Source organism: Anopheles merus, unplaced genomic scaffold (genome assembly GCF_017562075.2).
Source record: "Anopheles merus strain MAF unplaced genomic scaffold, AmerM5.1 LNR4000269, whole genome shotgun sequence".
In the NCBI taxonomy this organism is placed as follows: Eukaryota; Metazoa; Arthropoda; class Insecta; order Diptera; family Culicidae; genus Anopheles; species Anopheles merus.
This window is the reverse complement of record NW_024427849.1, coordinates 31152-52618: the sequence shown is the minus strand read 5'-3', so window position 1 is coordinate 52618 and position 21467 is coordinate 31152. Positions and strand designations below refer to the sequence as shown.

The following is a 21467-nucleotide window of genomic DNA, read 5'->3' as shown; positions in this document are numbered from 1 at the left end:
TAAAACATCGAGACCAAAAGATCCTTACTCGATTAAGAATAGGCCACACTAGACTGACCCACAGCCATCTCATCGAACGATCCAGTCCTCCTCTCTGCCAATTCTGCGGGACCACTATAACAATATTCCACCTCTTAACAGAATGCCACGGATACGCACAACTTCGTAAGACTTGCCATCTTGACTCCAACATAGACTCAATACTTTCACTTCACCCTCAGAAACAAGAAAATCTACTAAAATTTCTAAAACTATCACATTTATTCCATCAACTATAACAATCTAATAGTCTAACTTTTCCCCACAAAGAGGCGAAAGAACTCCGCAGGAGCCAAAGCCTCTCTAAACCATACTAACAACAACAACAACAGATCATTCTTGTGCGAGCGGTTAACCCGGACGGACGTGTTTTTGTTCAACTCCAGTGTCTACGCCAACGGTCTCGGGAGAGAACGTTGGCAAGAAGTGAAAATACCGTTACTTTTTGTGTGTGATCTCGGGAGAGAAAAAACCACAGTGCCAGCTGCGCGCGTTGATATTTGTTCAGTGAGAGTGACACATACACACGCACACACGACACAGTTTGGAACGTGCGACAAGCACAGCGCTTTGGCGCCAAGAACGTCGTTCGCTGCGTAAGCAGTGAAGCCGGTGTTTTTCGTGCCATTGTTCCCCGCTACTCGGGAGAGTAACGAGTGAAATTATCTTATTTGTCTTGCATTAAAATTCTATTGTTTTTATTATTCCGAAATTGTAAATATTAGTCTTAAATTTAATTGAACTTTCGCTTTTCAGGAACACTTTTTTACTTTATTTTTTATATATATATATACCTCATATACATTATATACATTGCATTGAACTAAATAATACTAACCAACCCGGCAAAATGCCGGGACCCTCGCATCCTGTACGGGATGCACTTCCGCCCGAGCCTCCCCAGAGAGCTCGATCATTACCACCATGGATGGACCGTAATAACGAGTTTGGGGACATGAAGTTCCTCGTTCTCGAGCCGTTGAAAGGCTTTAAGCTCCCGCAAAACCCATGGATCATTTCAAAGAGCATTACCAACGTGGTTGGAGAGCTTACCGAAAGCAGCCACTCGATGGAATTTGGGCAGAAATATCTCATCAAAACCCGAAACCTTGCGCAGTACACAAAAATGCAAAGCATCACGCAACTCATCGACGGTACGAAAGTATCCATCACCCCTCACGCTACGTTGAACACAGTCCAGTGCGTAATATTCGCCCCGGAGCTGAAAGGACTGAAGGACGAAGAAATTCTGCTGAACATGGAAAGTCAAAACGTCAAGCAAGTCCGACGATTCACCCGAAAGGTGAATGACGAAATACAACCAACGAACTCTTTCCTGATACGCGTGGAAGCTGGAAAAATACCGGAATCCCTTCGCGTAGGGCTGTTGCAGGTGCGAACGAAACCATACTACCCAAAACCAATGCTGTGCTACAAATGCGCCAGCTTTGGGCACACAAAAGTACGCTGCTCAAAGGGACAGGTCTGTGGAAACTGCGGAACCGCAGCACACGGAGAATGTTCGACCCATCCCGCTTGCGTGAACTGCAAAGGCGAACACAGCGCGTTCTCTCGCGAATGCCCTGCGTTCCAATTTGAAGAACAAGTCATAAAAATAAAAGTCGACCACAACTGCACCTACAAGGAAGCTCGGCAAATGGCACTCCAACAACATCAGCAAACAAGTGCTGTACAGCAGCGAATCACATTTGCGCAACAAACTACAACGGTGGATGAAAAAGACATCAAAATCAAGCGGCTCGAAGAAGAACAGAACGAACTGAAGAAAACGATCCTAGAACAGATGAAAAAAATGGATACCCAGAGCAAGCTCATCGAAGCTCTTCTGAAGAAACTGAAAGAACCAAATGTAAATTTACAGAATAATAAGAATAACACAACTAACGAAGCCACAACACAAATCGAAGAAAATCAAAGCAAGACCCAATCCAACAATGTCTGCAACAGCAACAACAATATTGAAGCAACGGATAACCCCGAAACCGACAACGAAACGAATGACCAGGAAACGATGTCTACATCCGACACAGAATCAGAAAATTCGGCCGCATCCATCATTTCAGCACAATCCCGCAAACGAAACCACAACCTGGAAAACGTTTCATCAGAAGAAGAAGAATTAAGAAATGCAGTGAAAAACATGGCATCCAACGAAATCGCAGTCATCTCGCCCATCGCTTCTCCCACTCTTCCCTCGGAACAACGATCACCAACTGCCAAACCATCGAAGAAAAAACATCGCCACTGAATTTATTCTCCTTTCCTCTTACCCAAATTGTTTACTGACCTAAACCATAATAATGCTCTCCTCAACCAATAATACTAATGACACAAACAAACCATTCCTACTAAACTGGAACATAAGAGGAATGAACACTAACCTCTACGAACTTCAACTACTAATAAACGAATACAAACCTGCCGTCATAACACTTCAAGAAGTTCGCGATCCGCCTAATACCAACCATTCTCCACTTAACCACTACAATTGGTCCTACAAGCTTTCTCCAACTAACCCACATCACAGTGTTGCAATAGGTGTACATAAATCTATTCCCTTCAAATTAATAAAAACTAACACCAATCTTTCCGCAATAGCAGTCAACATAAAGTCTCCCATAGACATGACCATTGTCTCACTCTACATGCCCCCTAGAGCTACCTTCAACCAATCCGAACTTAACTCTTTTCTTAACCTTTTTTCCCATCCCTTGCTAATAGCAGGAGATCTTAATGCAGAAGATAAAAACCTTAGAATCTCTAAAACTAACAGAAAATTCAATAGACTCAATAACATTTTTACTAACCATAATCTCTCTTTCATTTCTAACCCTAACCCAACCCGACTATGTATCTCATCAGGTACAGAATCCTTCCTTGACTATGTCATCTCATCCTTCTCCCTTCTTAACGAACTTAAACTCTGCGTATTGGCGGACACACATGGCAGTGATCACTATCCGATCATCGTGAAAAGTAAACCATCGCTTCCGGAAAACAAACAACGACCAAAATGGAAATATGCAAATGCCGATTGGACATCATACCAAATTAATGTACTGATGCACCTACATTCAGACCCCCAGCCCACAGAAGGAAACATCATTAAAATCATAAACGATGCAGCAGCGAAATCAATACCAAAATCAAAGGGCAAACCTGGCAAGCGAAGTGTTCACTGGTGGAACGACACTGTCGCTAAAGCCATAAAAAAGAGACGTAAAGCGCTCCAAAAACTGCAGAATGCCAAGAAAAACCAAGACCATACCCATATCCCTACCCTCTCCGAGGAATTTCAAATTGCCCATCGCATTGCAAGAGAGGAAATCAAAAAGGCAAAACAAGAATCATGGAATAGATTCAAAGATAGCATAAGTCCCGAAATGTCTGGAAAAGACATGTGGAGAAATGTAAAATGCCTTACAGAACGCAAGCAAGACATCGCTCATATCATCATCAAAACCGATGACGACACAATAGTCCCAGTTGAGTCAACACCAGAGGTACTTGCCACTCATTTTGCCACCATATCCGCCACAAATAGTTATTCCCCAGAATTTAAGACTATCAAAGCAACAACCGAGTCCATCCCACTAAATTTCAATAGCAGACCCAACATTCATTACAACAGATCCTTTTCCATAGCCGAACTGAATTGTGCTCTTGCAAAGTGCAAAGGCAACTCAGCCGGACCAGACGACATTGGCTATCCACTGCTAAAAAACCTTCCTTCTGAAGGAAAATACCTACTCTTAAAGCTATACAACTTCATCTGGCAGAGTGGCAAAATTCCTCCTCACTGGAAGAAAAGTTTAACAATTCCCATATTAAAGCCCGACAAATCAAAACACAGCCCAAATAGCTACCGACCAATAAGTTTACTAAACTGCATCGGAAAAGTGTTGGAAAGAATGGTAAACCGACGTCTTACCCAAGAACTGGAAGGCAGGAAACTCCTCAGCATAAGTCAACATGCGTTTAGATGCGGATTAGGCACGGAAACTTACTTTGTGCAACTCGAAGAACTACTGGCCAAAGTAAAATCCGATAAACATCATGCCGACTGTGCTATCATCGACTTGGCTAAAGCTTTCGATCGGACATGGAAATACGCAATCATGCGCCAGCTAGCCAGATGGAATTTCGGAGGTAACATGATCACATTCCTCGATGATTTCCTCTCAGACCGTACCTTCGAGGTTCTGATTGGAACGAACAAATCTAGCACTAAAACGCTCGAAAACGGAGTTCCTCAGGGAGCCATCCTTTCTCCAACATTATCTCTGATCAGCATCGAAAGTCTTCTCCGCTCACTACCACCATCCATCACTCCATTGGTTTACGCTGATGATATCGTTCTGATCTCGAGCAATGCAGATAATGGAGTTGCGCGATACAATCTGCAACAGGGACTGCATATCTTATGGGAATGGTCAAAACGTATTGGTTATGACATCGCTGCTGAAAAAAGCAATATAATGCACATCTGCAACAAACCACATCCAACCTTACCGCTTTGCCTTAATCAAAGACAAATTCCAGACTGCAAAAAAGTAAAGATACTCGGGATCACAATAGACCAAAAACTCACATTCCAAGCCCACATTAAACAGCTAAAAACTACAGCTACCAAGAAAATCAACCTTTTCCAAATGCTCAGCACAGGAACCCACAAAGCTTCAAAAGATACACGTATCTTCATTATTAATCACTGGTTGCTTCCAAAACTACTGTACGGTATAGAAATAGTATCGATTAAAAAGGAACAGTTTGAAAAAGCAATAAGCCCCATCTACCATGCCGTTCTACGATATGCCATAGGCGCCTTCCGAACCAGCCCCATCGTCTCTATGCTAAGTGAGAGCGGACTTCTTCCACTTAGCCATATAATAACAACTAAATTAGCCGCAACAGCAACAAGAATTAAAGAAAAGAATATCCAAGCACCATCATTCCTCAATAGAGCCAACTCCAAACTTTTCGCTATAACAAACTGCAATATCCCGGATATCACAACACTGTTACATCTTGGCACTAGGCCGTGGTACCATGAACCCCCTAACATAGACTGGCATTTTAAAAACATCCTTAAAGCAGGTTGCAATAGTACAATAGCACAAAAACATTTCATAGAACACACAAACAACAAATACATGAAGCACAACCACATTTACACCGATGGATCCGTCGATGGAGCAGCAGCAGGATTCGGGATTTACTCACCCATTGATAAAGTAGCGTCCAAACTGCCGGATCACACTTCCATCTTTACGGCAGAAACGTTGGCAATAATCCAGGCAGTTGAAGATACTCTGCGCTCTGACCTGGAAAACGTCATCTTTACCGACAGCGCAAGTGTCCTCTCGGCACTAGAGCATGGAACATGTAAGGACCCAAACATCCAAAAGCTCTACCAGGTCACTAGCCCACACATAAACCAGGATCAACAACTCACCATCTGTTGGATACCTGGTCACGCTGGTATCAAAGGCAACGAGATCGCCGACCGCCTCGCCAACGAAGGCCGAAGAAAAACATCAACCTACAACACCTCGCTGCCTAAAAGAGACGCAATTATCTATATAAATGGAAAAATAAGAGAGGCGTGGGAAAAGGAATGGTTTAAAACCAAGAACAACTTCCTTCGGCTAGTGAAATCAACAACTACACCATGGCCATCAGTAATAAAACATCGAGACCAAAAGATCCTTACTCGATTAAGAATAGGCCACACTAGACTGACCCACAGCCATCTCATCGAACGATCCAGTCCTCCTCTCTGCCAATTCTGCGGGACCACTATAACAATATTCCACCTCTTAACAGAATGCCACGGATACGCACAACTTCGTAAGACTTGCCATCTTGACTCCAACATAGACTCAATACTTTCACTTCACCCTCAGAAACAAGAAAATCTGCTAAAATTTCTAAAACTATCACATTTATTCCATCAACTATAACAATCTAATAGTCTAACTTTTCCCCACAAAGAGGCGAAAGAACTCCGCAGGAGCCAAAGCCTCTCTAAACCATACTAACAACAACAACATTATAAAAAGACCCTTCTCAAAGAGAACATCGTGTTGCTCGTGATCCGTTACAAACGTTCCCCAATAAAATCTAACCATGTCTGGCCGTGGAAAGGGAGGAAAGGTAAAGGGAAAGGCAAAGTCCCGTTCCAACAGTGCCGGTCTTCAGTTCCCCGTTGGCCGTATTCATCGTCTCCTGCGCAAGGGTAACTATGCCGAGCGCGTCGGTGCCGGAGCGCCCGTGTATCTGGCAGCCGTCATGGAATACTTGGCCGCTGAAGTGCTTGAGTTGGCCGGAAACGCTGCCCGTGACAACAAGAAGACGCGCATCATCCCGCGTCATCTGCAGCTGGCCATCCGCAACGACGAGGAGTTGAACAAGCTGCTGTCCGGAGTAACCATCGCTCAGGGTGGTGTGCTGCCCAACATTCAGGCCGTGCTGCTGCCCAAGAAGACCGAAAAGAAGGCTTAAACTGTGTAACAAAGCTTCCTTCATCTCAAACCCAAAACCGTCCTTTTAAGGGCGACAAATAACTTTGCCAAAGACATTTTATTTGATTTATGCTGATATGGGACAACCAGAAGTAAGAAAATTATCTAATATAGAACCGTGCTTGAAAGTGTGTACAAAATGTAAATGAAAAAATGTGCCTTCCTTTGGCACATAAAGCATCATTTACTGTTTTCAATTCTCTAACCCTGCGAATTATGTAAAATGCAGCATATCAGAAGCGATGTGTTACATTTTCCAGGTAGCTTGGTAAAGCGGGTTGGTTTTACCATAGCAAATGCAAGCAGTGATACCTGTGTGTTGACCTTTTTTCTGGAAACGCTAAAGGACACGTATACCTGATTTTTCGTTAACCACGGGAAAATGTTAAAAGTGTTGGTCGAAAAATGTTGTGTGTTCAGGTAAGGCTAGGTTCTCACAACAGTTTGGCTTTCAATATATCGGGAAACGTTGGAAATGGCTTTAAAAAAGTTGTACCAAAGATTAGGAACATTCATATAAATAAACATCCTTAATAATGTTTCCCTTCACCCTTCATTTAAATAACCATGTGAATATTTCTGGCATTTTATAGTATTTTTTTAAACAATATTTTCATTTGCAATGTAGGAATGCCAATAAAATACAATAAATTGAAATGTCCCTAACGCATGTGCAACTCCACATTCAATAACGCCATCTAGTGGTGATCAAAGTCCCTGCAACCAGTCGTAACGCCATCTTAATAATTGGTAAAAGTAAGGCTCAGCCCTTTACGTTACAAAGGAAAAGCGTTGTGTCAGCTTCGCGACCGGCCAGTGTACACCTTATAAATTTTAAAATATTTTACATTCCAATGAAAACATATGTTATTTGCTTGAGGATAAATCGATATGAGTGAGATTAAATAGTTTAATTCTTCTTCTTCTTCTTTGGCTCAACAACCGATGCCGGTCAAGGCCTGCCAACACACTTGTGGGGTTGGCTTTCAGTGACTTATTGATTTCCCCCCATAGCAGGATAGTCAGTCCTACATATGGCGGCACGGTCTATTTGGGGCTTGAATTCATGACGGGCATGTTGTTAAGTCGTACGAGTTGACGACTGTACCATGAGACCGGCTAAAAAATAGTTTAATTACAAGTTTAAAAAAGAATAAGTGTTTTCATTCATGCACTATAATTCAAGCAAAAAAGTCTTACAGTTTAAAGGTCTTAAAACCCTCTAAGCTTATAATTGGAGTAACGTTGCCAAATTAAAAAATAAAAACTATATAAAGTATATCCAAAGAAATTAAATATGTGCAATTAATTTAAAGCCTATTAAGATTTTTAATGATGGTTGCTTTGGATGCGAGGGCTCTTTTGAAATGGCGCTTATCGAGTTTAATAGATCCTTTCATAATTTTCAAAATTCTTGTTTTACAAAAAGATTGGCAAATAAAAAATGAGTCTTTTGTAATAACATTTCTAAGTTTATTGATTGTCATAAAAGTATTTCTTGAAGTTGTTATAACTCGCATTGATGCACAAAATAATAAGATAATAATAGTGTTATAACTTTTCATTTTCATAAATTATCAATGAGTCATATGTTTAAAAAAGCTTTTTATTTTGTTCAAAATAGGTCTTTTCTCATTATTGCATACAAATAATCAAAATTAAGACATGATTAATATTCTATCAGTTTGCTTATCCCCGATGGTAAAACCAGGCGTTAAAAACATTCTGCTTGGGTTTGCGCTAAACAGGCGTGTAACGCTATCGTAACGTAGAGGGCGGATGTTCATGAGATCGCAGGGTGTTTGTCCTGGATAATAACTGGGAAACATTTGTATGATAACGAAAGCTGGGGAACAATCACCAATTGTTAAAATTGAAACGGAAACATCGCTCGCGGAGCATCGCTACGTTATTATAAAAAATGAAGTCAGTATCCCAAGAAAATATATGGAATTCAGCTAACATCCTAGATGTTGGAGGTTGAGTTAATTTCTACATCTTTATACCATCCTGCTAGCAAATCTTGCATAGAGTGTTTGGCGGGAAGCTCTTGCTTGACACTTGTTAACGCTCTCTGGAGAATAAGGTGAATTTGTAAATTTTTGCTCTTATAGAAAACTCAAGTGGTGAGATTTATCTTTTCTAGGGCGCAATCCTGCATAATGCTTCGTAAACTAAAATATAATTTAGATTTTTTATTTACATTCATAAACTTCAAACCATAATTGCGTTAAACTGCAGCCACTTTAGGCATTTTCGGCAATGAATATTGTTTTACTTATGCCATTTCAATTGGCAAAACTATTCTATTAATCACAAACCAATCGCAAACCTTGAACATTTGCGAAAAAAATCAAGATTCTCAATTATTTTACTCGAAACAATTTCAAATATCATTAATCTGCATGGAAATTTTGATTCGTTTCCTGGACAGTTTCGAGCTCATGTTTCAAACTGCAAACGATTTGATACATATTCCGAACAGGCTTAAAATTCCTTCAAAAATCTTCAAATTAACACACAATACATATTTTAAGTGTTTTCAAAGTCTGATGATGGAAACTGCTTTAAGGTTTTGAGTTGAGGCAATGTTTTGTGTGTACGCGGAAATGGTTTTATTGTTATCAAAACTAAAGAAAGTATAGAAACGAAAAAAAACGAATTTGTTGAAAAGAAGCTTTTTGTTATTATTATTTTTATCTGTTCCGAAAGTTTTCAAGCTCACATTAGCATGCATAACATTCTCGTTTCTATAATTAATGCTATAGAACAGTGCTAACAAAAACGCATCGAAAGGCATAATTAGTTTAACTGTCAATTAACCAAATCAATAAACAACATAACATAAACTGTAGATGCATCTCACTAAGCTATGTAAAAAAGTCCGTTAATTTTTATAGAAGATAGTTACATCCAACATTAGTGGATCTTAATTCTATATTGAATTTGGTCCTGGTTCTTAACATTCTTATTGGGGACCGAAAGTTCTATTTATTAAAAATGACGGGCCTTCGAAAGATCCGCTAACAAGTTTGTATATAAATAAGCACTTCTTGCTTCTATGTTGCAGAGGTTCTATTCCAAATAACAGGCACCTTGTACGGTAAGACAAACCGTATAACGAGACGTCGGAAGACGATAAAACAATGAACGAGTAAGCTTGCGTTGAACCGATTCTAGCCTATATTTTAAATGTAGCTGTGTCGGTGTCCAAATAAAACTAGCAAATTCTAGAGTAGGACGGACAATTGCACAATACACAGCTTTTTTACTGAATGGATCTTTGAAGTCTTTCTTAACACGCAAAATGAATCCTAACAAACGGAAAGCTTTTGAAAGTATTGCTTTATAGTGGTTCTATAACGTTAGTCTGCTATCTAAATGAGCGCCTAAATCATGAATCACATTTTTACGCGGCTTTGATCTATCATCAATTTTATATTCGCAAATAGTGGGAAATCTTTCCTAGTGTAGGATGTAACAGAACATTTTGATATGTTGAGACGCATACAATTAGAATGACACAACGCGTTAAATCAAGTTAAACAGATTTGAAGAGTTAAAGAATTGGTTTGATCTGATACCGGTTGGAACATTTTCATATCACCTGCATAAAACAATTGTTCGCAATCCGGCATAACGTGAATAACATCATTCATGAAAATTTTAAAAAGAAAAGGGCCGAAAATGCTGCATTGTGGAACCCCAGACGGGTTGGTGAATGGTGCAGTTAGAGAGGAGGAAATATTCACTGTAATATGCTTATCACTTAAATTATAGGAGAGCAAATGAACGAGCGCGCTATTAAATCCGTAGCTTGATAGTTTTGAAATTAGCATTGAGTGATTTACGGATTCAAAGGCAGCATTGACGCTGTTAGCTGTTGCTGTATAATAAATTCACAAACCTCATGTGAACAGTGTTGTTTTTTTCACCCGTTTTCCTTCTTTTGATGAATTATCCAAAGTATCAATGAACGATGCGCATGTGTAAGTCAAATTTGAGGTGATGCAAAAAAACGGTATGTTCCACACGGTGATTATTGCTTCAAGAGGATGAAAGGTTTGTCCTGAAAAAGAAAATATTTTTTAATTAGAAAATATAAAATTAATCACTATATAAATAAATAAATAAAAAATATTTCTTTTAACAAACGCTTCAATGGACGTTTTTATGTACGATTCAAATGCATACGTATAAGTTAAAAAAGCACATTTACAAAACGCCATTTCATATAAATGCACTGCATATACAGCAGTGTGAGTGCTTGTTATGCGAGTAATATGTTATACGCACGCCATTCGAAGCCATCATAGATTTTTTTTCTCAAATATAATTGTCGCATGTTGCGGAAGACATAGCTCTTGAGTAATGTATTGTGGTCCTGAAAAGGACCGTTTGATTTTAGACTCCATTTGGAGGTTTGTTAGAACACGTTGAATTTAACCTCCAAAACCGTACAGAGTACGGCCCTGACGCTTCAGAGCATACACCACATCCATAGCGGTGACGGTCTTGCGCTTGGCGTGTTCAGTGTAAGTGACCGCATCACGGATCACATTCTCCAGAAACACTTTCAGCACGCCACGGGTTTCCTCGTAGATGAGGCCGGAGATACGTTTCACTCCTCCACGCCGAGCCAAACGGCGGATGGCAGGCTTGGTAATGCCCTGGATGTTATCTCGCAGCACTTTTCGGTGACGCTTGGCTCCTCCTTTACCCAGGCCTTTTCCTCCCTTTCCTCTTCCAGTCATGATGAGCACAGGATTGTACGTTCACGATGTTCACACTTTAAATTGACGATCACGAATGAGCGTTTTCCACCTCAACGTCCCTATTTATACTTTTTCATTCACGCATTCCCTCTTGCTCTTAAGATGAGAGAAAATGAGGGTTGACAAGCGCATAAATAGAGCTGTTGTTCGAGCAGTTTCATCATTTAACGTTCAACTTTTGTTAAAGAAACAAGTTCGCTCCGTGCCCAACGAAACCTACGCTCCCGAAGTGAAATGGCTCGTACCAAGCAAACCGCTCGTAAATCGACTGGAGGTAAGGCTCCTCGCAAGCAGCTGGCCACCAAGGCTGCTCGTAAAAGTGCCCCGGCCACCGGAGGAGTGAAGAAGCCGCATCGTTACCGTCCGGGAACGGTGGCCCTCCGAGAAATCCGTCGCTACCAGAAGTCGACCGAGCTGCTCATCCGCAAGCTGCCCTTCCAGCGCTTGGTGCGTGAGATCGCCCAGGACTTCAAGACTGATCTCCGCTTCCAGAGCTCAGCCGTGATGGCGCTGCAGGAAGCCAGCGAGGCGTACCTGGTTGGTCTGTTCGAAGACACGAATCTGTGCGCCATCCACGCCAAGCGCGTCACCATCATGCCCAAGGACATCCAGCTGGCCCGTCGCATCCGCGGAGAGCGTGCCTAAATCGTCCATGCATCCGGAAGCGGTCCCTGTTTAAACGGGGCATTTCCTTCTCAAAACGGTCCTTTTCAGGACCACCAATACTGTTGAACATATCAAGAATTATCTTTCGATTACTATTATGAAATGGTACATGTGAAGGCAAGCTAACACGTATGTCGTTTTGTTTTGTTGTTTTCAAAGCATTTAAAGCTTTGATTATGTTAACCAATACTATATTACCATCTATATTACCTATGAGTATATTACCAACATCGCAGCTTACAACAAACCACGAACGAATAGTATGACATTATATTTTACAACAAATGTTCGACACAACCAGCTTAACTGTGACTCATAGTCACGAAAATGAAAACGCGTACGAAAACGATCCTTCAATACTTATAAAGCAACATTAAAATCGAACAAATATATAACAATATTTAACTCACGACACATAAGCTGCAATTGGTTGCTTTGTCGATAAATTATCCTCGTACGCGCGAGGAAAATTTAAATAAAAAAAAATGATTTTCATACAACGAGCGAAACGACTTCTATACATAAATCATGATACACGAAACTCCATTTACAATTCCACTTCGGAAAACGCTTCCAACCAGTGCGGATGAAACGAAGGATAATTCTTTGTTTGAATGCGGTTTGTGGTCCTGAAAAGGACCGATTTAAGAGATGTTCATGAAAAGAAGCCAATCATTTCAGTGGCTTACTTCGAGCTGGTGTACTTTGTGACAGCCTTCGTTCCTTCGGAGACGGCGTGCTTGGCAAGCTCACCAGGCAGCAGCAGACGAACAGCGGTTTGGATTTCGCGGGACGTGATCGTCGAACGTTTGTTGTAGTGCGCCAAGCGGGACGCCTCGGCAGCAATGCGTTCGAAGATATCGTTGACGAAACTGTTCATGATGCTCATGGCCTTCGAAGAGATGCCAGTATCCGGGTGGACTTGCTTCAACACTTTGTAGATGTAAATAGCGTAGCTTTCCTTGCGGGTCTTGCGCTTCTTTTTCTTGTCGGACTTGGAAATATTTTTCTGGGCTTTGCCAGACTTCTTCGCAGCTTTTCCACTGGTTTTGAGTGCCATTTCGACGGAAAAATTCACTCAACACTGGGACACGATGTGTTCGATTCAACGGGTGATTGCGTTCTAGAAAAATTCCAAGCTCTCCGATCGCTTATAACGGGCCGTGAGAGAGGATACGTATCGTGCAGCTCGAAAAATTCCAAACGAGTATCGCGCAGCTCGAATAAGCTGCTATATAAGCATCGGTCGAGTCAAAATTGCTCCATTATAAAAAGACCATTATAAAAAGACAGATTATAAAAAGACCATTATAAAAAGACCCTTATCAAAGAGATCATAAAAAGATCATTCTTGTGCGAGCGGTTAACCCGGACGGCTTTATAAAAAGACCCTTCTCAAAGAGAACATTCTTGTGCGAGCGGTTAACCCGGACGGACGTGTTTTAGTTCAACTCCAGTGTCTACGCCAACGGTCTCGGGAGAGAACGTTGGCAAGAAGTGAAAATACCGTTACTTTTTGTGTGTGATCTCGGGAGAGAAAAAACCACAGTGCCAGCTGCGCGCGTTGATATTTGTTCAGTGAGAGTGACACATACACACGCACACACGACACAGTTTGGAACGTGCGACAAGCACAGCGCTTTGGCGCCAAGAACGTCGTTCGCTGCGTAAGCAGTGAAGCCGGTGTTTTTCGTGCCATTGTACCCCGCTACTCGGGAGAATAACGAGTGAAATTATCTTATTTGTCTTGCATTAAAATTCTATTGTTTTTATTATTCAGAAATTGTAAATATTAGTCTTAAATTTAATTGAACTTTCGCTTTTCAGGAACACTTTTTTACTTAATTTTTTTTATATAAATACCTCATATACATTATATACATTGCATTGAACTAAATAATACTAACCAACCCGGCAAAATGCCGGGACCCTCGCATCCTGTACGGGATGCACTTCCGCCCGAGCCTCCCCAGAGAGCTCGATCATTACCACCATGGATGGACCGTAATAACGAGTTTGGGGACATGAAGTTCCTCGTTCTCGAGCCGTTGAAAGGCTTTAAGCTCCCGCAAAACCCATGGATCATTTCAAAGAGCATTACCAACGTGGTTGGAGAGCTTACCGAAAGCAGCCACTCGATGGAATTTGGGCAGAAATATCTCATCAAAACCCGAAACCTTGCACAGTACACAAAAATGCAAAGCATCACGCAACTCATCGACGGTACGAAAGTATCCATCACCCCTCACGCTACGTTGAACACAGTCCAGTGCGTAATATTCGCCCCGGAGCTGAAAGGACTGAAGGACGAAGAAATTCTGCTGAACATGGAAAGTCAAAACGTCAAGCAAGTCCGACGATTCACCCGAAAGGTGAATGACGAAATACAACCAACGAACTCTTTCCTGATACGCGTGGAAGCTGGAAAAATACCGGAATCCCTTCGCGTAGGGCTGTTGCAGGTGCGAACGAAACCATACTACCCAAAACCAATGCTGTGCTACAAATGCGCCAGCTTTGGGCACACAAAAGTACGCTGCTCAAAGGGACAGGTCTGTGGAAACTGCGGAACCGCAGCACACGGAGAATGTTCGACCCATCCCGCTTGCGTGAACTGCAAAGGCGAACACAGCGCGTTCTCTCGCGAATGCCCTGCGTTCCAATTTGAAGAACAAGTCATAAAAATAAAAGTCGACCACAACTGCACCTACAAGGAAGCTCGGCAAATGGCACTCCAACAACATCAGCAAACAAGTGCTGTACAGCAGCGAATCACATTTGCGCAACAAACTACAACGGTGGATGAAAAAGACATCAAAATCAAGCGGCTCGAAGAAGAACAGAACGAACTGAAGAAAACGATCCTAGAACAGATGAAAAAAATGGATACCCAGAGCAAGCTCATCGAAGCTCTTCTGAAGAAACTGAAAGAACCAAATGTAAATTTACAGAATAATAAGAATAACACAACTAACGAAGCCACAACACAAATCGAAGAAAATCAAAGCAAGACCCAATCCAACAATGTCTGCAACAGCAACAACAATATTGAAGCAACGGATAACCCCGAAACCGACAACGAAACGAATGACCAGGAAACGATGTCTACATCCGACACAGAATCAGAAAATTCGGCCGCATCCATCATTTCAGCACAATCCCGCAAACGAAACCACAACCTGGAAAACGTTTCATCAGAAGAAGAAGAATTAAGAAATGCAGTGAAAAACATGGCATCCAACGAAATCGCAGTCATCTCGCCCATCGCTTCTCCCACTCTTCCCTCGGAACAACGATCACCAACTGCCAAACCATCGAAGAAAAAACATCGCCACTGAATTTATTCTCCTTTCCTCTTACCCAAATTGTTTACTGACCTAAACCATAATAATGCTCTCCTCAACCAATAATACTAATGACACAAACAAACCATTCCTACTAAACTGGAACATAAGAGGAATGAACACTAACCTCTACGAACTTCAACTACTAATAAACGAATACAAACCTGCCGTCATAACACTTCAAGAAGTTCGCGATCCGCCTAATACCAACCATTCTCCACTTAACCACTACAATTGGTCCTACAAGCTTTCTCCAACTAACCCACATCACAGTGTTGCAATAGGTGTACATAAATCTATTCCCTTCAAATTAATAAAAACTAACACCAATCTTTCCGCAATAGCAGTCAACATAAAGTCTCCCATAGACATGACCATTGTCTCACTCTACATGCCCCCTAGAGCTACCTTCAACCAATCCGAACTTAACTCTTTTCTTAACCTTTTTTCCCATCCCTTGCTAATAGCAGGAGATCTTAATGCAGAAGATAAAAACCTTAGAATCTCTAAAACTAACAGAAAATTCAATAGACTCAATAACATTTTTACTAACCATAATCTCTCTTTCATTTCTAACCCTAACCCAACCCGACTATGTATCTCATCAGGTACAGAATCCTTCCTTGACTATGTCATCTCATCCTTCTCCCTTCTTAACGAACTTAAACTCTGCGTATTGGCGGACACACATGGCAGTGATCACTATCCGATCATCGTGAAAAGTAAACCATCGCTTCCGGAAAACAAACAACGACCAAAATGGAAATATGCAAATGCCGATTGGACATCATACCAAATTAATGTACTGATGCACCTACATTCAGACCCCCAGCCCACAGAAGGAAACATCATTAAAATCATAAACGATGCAGCAGCGAAATCAATACCAAAATCAAAGGGCAAACCTGGCAAGCGAAGTGTTCACTGGTGGAACGACACTGTCGCTAAAGCCATAAAAAAGAGACGTAAAGCGCTCCGAAAACTGCAGAATGCCAAGAAAAACCAAGACCATACCCATATCCCTACCCTCTCCGAGGAATTTCAAATTGCCCATCGCATTGCAAGAGAGGAAATCAAAAAGGCAAAACAAGAATCATGGAATAGATTCAAAGATAGCATAAGTCCCGAAATGTCTGGAAAAGACATGTGGAGAAATGTAAAATGCCTTACAGAACGCAAGCAAGACATCGCTCATATCATCATCAAAACCGATGACGACACAATAGTCCCAGTTGAGTCAACACCAGAGGTACTTGCCACTCATTTTGCCACCATATCCGCCACAAATAGTTATTCCCCAGAATTTAAGACTATCAAAGCAACAACCGAGTCCATCCCACTAAATTTCAATAGCAGACCCAACATTCATTACAACAGATCCTTTTCCATAGCCGAACTGAATTGTGCTCTTGCAAAGTGCAAAGGCAACTCAGCCGGACCAGACGACATTGGCTATCCACTGCTAAAAAACCTTCCTTCTGAAGGAAAATACCTACTCTTAAAGCTATACAACTTCATCTGGCAGAGTGGCAAAATTCCTCCTCACTGGAAGAAAAGTTTAACAATTCCCATATTAAAGCCCGACAAATCAAAACACAGCCCAAATAGCTACCGACCAATAAGTTTACTAAACTGCATCGGAAAAGTGTTGGAAAGAATGGTAAACCGACGTCTTACCCAAGAACTGGAAGGCAGGAAACTCCTCAGCATAAGTCAACATGCGTTTAGATGCGGATTAGGCACGGAAACTTACTTTGTGCAACTCGAAGAACTACTGGCCAAAGTAAAATCCGATAAACATCATGCCGACTGTGCTATCATCGACTTGGCTAAAGCTTTCGATCGGACATGGAAATACGCAATCATGCGCCAGCTAGCCAGATGGAATTTCGGAGGTAACATGATCACATTCCTCGATGATTTCCTCTCAGACCGTACCTTCGAGGTTCTGATTGGAACGAACAAATCTAGCACTAAAACGCTCGAAAACGGAGTTCCTCAGGGAGCCATCCTTTCTCCAACATTATCTCTGATCAGCATCGAAAGTCTTCTCCGCTCACTACCACCATCCATCACTCCATTGGTTTACGCTGATGATATCGTTCTGATCTCGAGCAATGCAGATAATGGAGTTGCGCGATACAATCTGCAACAGGGACTGCATATCTTATGGGAATGGTCAAAACGTATTGGTTATGACATCGCTGCTGAAAAAAGCAATATAATGCACATCTGCAACAAACCACATCCAACCTTACCGCTTTGCCTTAATCAAAGACAAATTCCAGACTGCAAAAAAGTAAAGATACTCGGGATCACAATAGACCAAAAACTCACATTCCAAGCCCACATTAAACAGCTAAAAACTACAGCTACCAAGAAAATCAACCTTTTCCAAATGCTCAGCACAGGAACCCACAAAGCTTCAAAAGATACACGTATCTTCATTATTAATCACTGGTTGCTTCCAAAACTACTGTACGGTATAGAAATAGTATCGATTAAAAAGGAACAGTTTGAAAAAGCAATAAGCCCCATCTACCATGCCGTTCTACGATATGCCATAGGCGCCTTCCGAACCAGCCCCATCGTCTCTATGCTAAGTGAGAGCGGACTTCTTCCACTTAGCCATATAATAACAACTAAATTAGCCGCAACAGCAACAAGAATTAAAGAAAAGAATATCCAAGCACCATCATTCCTCAATAGAGCCAACTCCAAACTTTTCGCTATAACAAACTGCAATATCCCGGATATCACAACACTGTTACATCTTGGCACTAGGCCGTGGTACCATGAACCCCCTAACATAGACTGGCATTTTAAAAACATCCTTAAAGCAGGTTGCAATAGTACAATAGCACAAAAACATTTCATAGAACACACAAACAACAAATACATGAAGCACAACCACATTTATACCGATGGATCCGTCGATGGAGCAGCAGCAGGATTCGGGATTTACTCACCCATTGATAAAGTAGCGTCCAAACTGCCGGATCACACTTCCATCTTTACGGCAGAAACGTTGGCAATAATCCAGGCAGTTGAAGATACTCTGCGCTCTGACCTGGAAAACGTCATCTTTACCGACAGCGCAAGTGTCCTCTCGGCACTAGAGCATGGAACATGTAAGGACCCAAACATCCAAAAGCTCTACCAGGTCACTAGCCCACACATAAACCAGGATCAACAACTCACCATCTGTTGGATACCTGGTCACGCTGGTATCAAAGGCAACGAGATCGCCGACCGCCTCGCCAACAAAGGCCGAAGAAAAACATCAACCTACAACACCTCGCTGCCTAAAAGAGACGCAATTATCTATATAAATGGAAAAATAAGAGAGGCGTGGGAAAAGGAATGGTTTAAAACCAAGAACAACTTCCTTCGGCTAGTGAAATCAACAACTACACCATGGCCATCAGTAATAAAACATCGAGACCAAAAGATCCTTAATCGATTAAGAATAGGCCACACTAGACTGACCCACAGCCATCTCATCGAACGATCCAGTCCTCCTCTCTGCCAATTCTGCGGGACCACTATAACAATATTCCACCTCTTAACAGAATGCCACGGATACACACAACTTCGTAAGACTTGCCATCTTGACTCCAACATAGACTCAATACTTTCACTTCACCCTCAGAAACAAGAAAATCTACTAAAATTTCTAAAACTATCACATTTATTCCATCAACTATAACAATCTAATAGTCTAACTTTTCCCCACAAAGAGGCGAAAGAACTCCGCAGGAGCCAAAGCCTCTCTAAACCATACTAACAACAACAACAACATTATAAAAAGACCATTCAACGTTCAACTCATTATAAAAAGATCATTCTTGTGCGAGCGGTTAACCCGGACGGACGTGTTTTTGTTCAACTCCAGTGTCTACGCCAACGGTCTCGGGAGAGAACGTTGGCAAGAAGTGAAAATACCGTTACTTTTTGTGTGTGATCTCGGGAGAGAAAAAACCACAGTGCCAGCTGCGCGCGTTGATATTTGTTCAGTGAGAGTGACACATACACACGCACACACGACACAGTTTGGAACGTGCGACAAGCACAGCGCTTTGGCGCCAAGAACGTCGTTCGCTGCGTAAGCAGTGAAGCCGGTGTTTTTCGTGCCATTGTACCCCGCTACTCGGGAGAATAACGAGTGAAATTATCTTATTTGTCTTGCATTAAAATTCTATTGTTTTTATTATTCCGAAATTGTAAATATTAGTCTTAAATTTAATTGAACTTTCGCTTTTCAGGAACATTTTTTTACTTTATTTTTTTTTTATATAAATACCTCATATACATTATATACATTGCATTGAACTAAATAATACTAACCAACCCGGCAAAATGCCGGGACCCTCGCATCCTGTACGGGATGCACTTCCGCCCGAGCCTCCCCAGAGAGCTCGATCATTACCACCATGGATGGACCGTAATAACGAGTTTGGGGACATGAAGTTCCTCGTTCTCGAGCCGTTGAAAGGCTTTAAGCTCCCGCAAAACCCATGGATCATTTCAAAGAGCATTACCAACGTGGTTGGAGAGCTTACCGAAAGCAGCCACTCGATGGAATTTGGGCAGAAATATCTCATCAAAACCCGAAACCTTGCGCAGTACACAAAAATGCAAAGCATCACGCAACTCATCGACGGTACGAAAGTATCCATCACCCCTCACGCTACGTTGAACACAGTCCAGTGCGTAATATTCGCCCCGGAGCTGAAAGGACTGAAGGACGAAGAAATTCTGCTGAACATGGAAAGTCAAAACGTCAAGCAAGTCCGACGATTCACCCGAAAGGTGAATGACGAAATACAACCAACGAACTCTTTCCTGATACGCGTGGAAGCTGGAAAAATACCGGAATCCCTTCGCGTAGGGCTGTTGCAGGTGCGAACGAAACCATACTACCCAAAACCAATGCTGTGCTACAAATGCGCCAGCTTTGGGCACACAAAAGTACGCTGCTCAAAGGGACAGGTCTGTGGAAACTGCGGAACCGCAGCACACGGAGAATGTTCGACCCATCCCGCTTGCGTGAACTGCAAAGGCGAACACAGCGCGTTCTCTCGCGAATGCCCTGCGTTCCAATTTGAAGAACAAGTCATAAAAATAAAAGTCGACCACAACTGCACCTACAAGGAAGCTCGGCAAATGGCACTCCAACAACATCAGCAAACAAGTGCTGTACAGCAGCGAATCACATTTGCGCAACAAACTACAACGGTGGATGAAAAAGACATCAAAATCAAGCGGCTCGAAGAAGAACAGAACGAACTGAAGAAAACGATCCTAGAACAGATGAAAAAAATGGATACCCAGAGCAAGCTCATCGAAGCTCTTCTGAAGAAACTGAAAGAACCAAATGTAAATTTACAGAATAATAAGAATAACACAACTAACGAAGCCACAACACAAATCGAAGAAAATCAAAGCAAGACCCAATCCAACAATGTCTGCAACAGCAACAACAATATTGAAGCAACGGATAACCCCGAAACCGACAACGAAACGAATGACCAGGAAACGATGTCTACATCCGACACAGAATCAGAAAATTCGGCCGCATCCATCATTTCAGCACAATCCCGCAAACGAAACCACAACCTGGAAAACGTTTCATCAGAAGAAGAAGAATTAAGAAATGCAGTGAAAAACATGGCATCCAACGAAATCGCAGTCATCTCGCCCATCGCTTCTCCCACTCTTCCCTCGGAACAACGATCACCAACTGCCAAACCATCGAAGAAAAAACATCGCCACTGAATTTATTCTCCTTTCCTCTTACCCAAATTGTTTACTGACCTAAACCATAATAATGCTCTCCTCAACCAATAATACTAATGACACAAACAAACCATTCCTACTAAACTGGAACATAAGAGGAATGAACACTAACCTCTACGAACTTCAACTACTAATAAACGAATACAAACCTGCCGTCATAACACTTCAAGAAGTTCGCGATCCGCCTAATACCAACCATTCTCCACTTAACCACTACAATTGGTCCTACAAGCTTTCTCCAACTAACCCACATCACAGTGTTGCAATAGGTGTACATAAATCTATTCCCTTCAAATTAA

General features: G+C 41.8%; 7 protein-coding genes across 7 annotated transcripts; 5 read left to right on the top strand and 2 right to left on the bottom strand.

The window, feature by feature from the left end:
• Positions 1 to 889: 889 nt before the first annotated feature.
• On the top strand, positions 890 to 2308 carry LOC121602024. The gene has a single exon (XM_041930798.1). The coding sequence runs from the start codon at positions 890 to 892 to the stop codon at positions 2306 to 2308; it is 1419 nt and encodes a 472-aa protein (XP_041786732.1).
• Positions 2309 to 6100: 3792 nt separating this feature from the next.
• Positions 6101 to 6605, top strand: LOC121602025 (histone H2A-like). The gene has a single exon (XM_041930799.1). It carries the CDS (start codon positions 6190 to 6192, stop codon positions 6562 to 6564), a length of 375 nt encoding a protein of 124 aa, XP_041786733.1. The 5' UTR covers positions 6101 to 6189; the 3' UTR covers positions 6565 to 6605.
• A 4280-nt stretch (positions 6606 to 10885) lies between these two features.
• On the bottom strand, positions 10886 to 11379 carry LOC121602028 (histone H4). The gene has a single exon (XM_041930803.1). The coding sequence runs from the start codon at positions 11336 to 11338 to the stop codon at positions 11027 to 11029; it is 312 nt and encodes a 103-aa protein (XP_041786737.1). The 5' UTR covers positions 11339 to 11379; the 3' UTR covers positions 10886 to 11026.
• Positions 11380 to 11539: 160 nt separating this feature from the next.
• Positions 11540 to 12027, top strand: LOC121602026 (histone H3). The gene has a single exon (XM_041930801.1). It carries the CDS (start codon positions 11594 to 11596, stop codon positions 12002 to 12004), a length of 411 nt encoding a protein of 136 aa, XP_041786735.1. The 5' UTR covers positions 11540 to 11593; the 3' UTR covers positions 12005 to 12027.
• A 621-nt stretch (positions 12028 to 12648) lies between these two features.
• On the bottom strand, positions 12649 to 13100 carry LOC121602027 (histone H2B-like). The gene has a single exon (XM_041930802.1). It carries the CDS (start codon positions 13083 to 13085, stop codon positions 12711 to 12713), a length of 375 nt encoding a protein of 124 aa, XP_041786736.1. The 5' UTR covers positions 13086 to 13100; the 3' UTR covers positions 12649 to 12710.
• An 844-nt stretch (positions 13101 to 13944) lies between these two features.
• Positions 13945 to 15363, top strand: LOC121602023. The gene has a single exon (XM_041930797.1). The coding sequence runs from the start codon at positions 13945 to 13947 to the stop codon at positions 15361 to 15363; it is 1419 nt and encodes a 472-aa protein (XP_041786731.1).
• Positions 15364 to 19728: 4365 nt separating this feature from the next.
• On the top strand, positions 19729 to 21147 carry LOC121602022. Its single transcript, XM_041930796.1, has one exon. It carries the CDS (start codon positions 19729 to 19731, stop codon positions 21145 to 21147), a length of 1419 nt encoding a protein of 472 aa, XP_041786730.1.
• The last annotated feature ends 320 nt before the right edge of the window (positions 21148 to 21467 follow it).

Bases quoted from the DNA above. Each gene is read 5' to 3' on its own strand.
- LOC121602028 (XM_041930803.1), bottom strand. From the start codon at position 11,338: ATGACTGGAAGAGGAAAGGGAGGAAAAGGCCTGGGTAAAGGAGGAGCC.
- LOC121602025 (XM_041930799.1), top strand. From the start codon at position 6,190: ATGTCTGGCCGTGGAAAGGGAGGAAAGGTAAAGGGAAAGGCAAAGTCC.
- LOC121602022 (XM_041930796.1), top strand. From the start codon at position 19,729: ATGCCGGGACCCTCGCATCCTGTACGGGATGCACTTCCGCCCGAGCCT.
- LOC121602024 (XM_041930798.1), top strand. From the start codon at position 890: ATGCCGGGACCCTCGCATCCTGTACGGGATGCACTTCCGCCCGAGCCT.
- LOC121602027 (XM_041930802.1), bottom strand. From the start codon at position 13,085: ATGGCACTCAAAACCAGTGGAAAAGCTGCGAAGAAGTCTGGCAAAGCC.
- LOC121602026 (XM_041930801.1), top strand. From the start codon at position 11,594: ATGGCTCGTACCAAGCAAACCGCTCGTAAATCGACTGGAGGTAAGGCT.
- LOC121602023 (XM_041930797.1), top strand. From the start codon at position 13,945: ATGCCGGGACCCTCGCATCCTGTACGGGATGCACTTCCGCCCGAGCCT.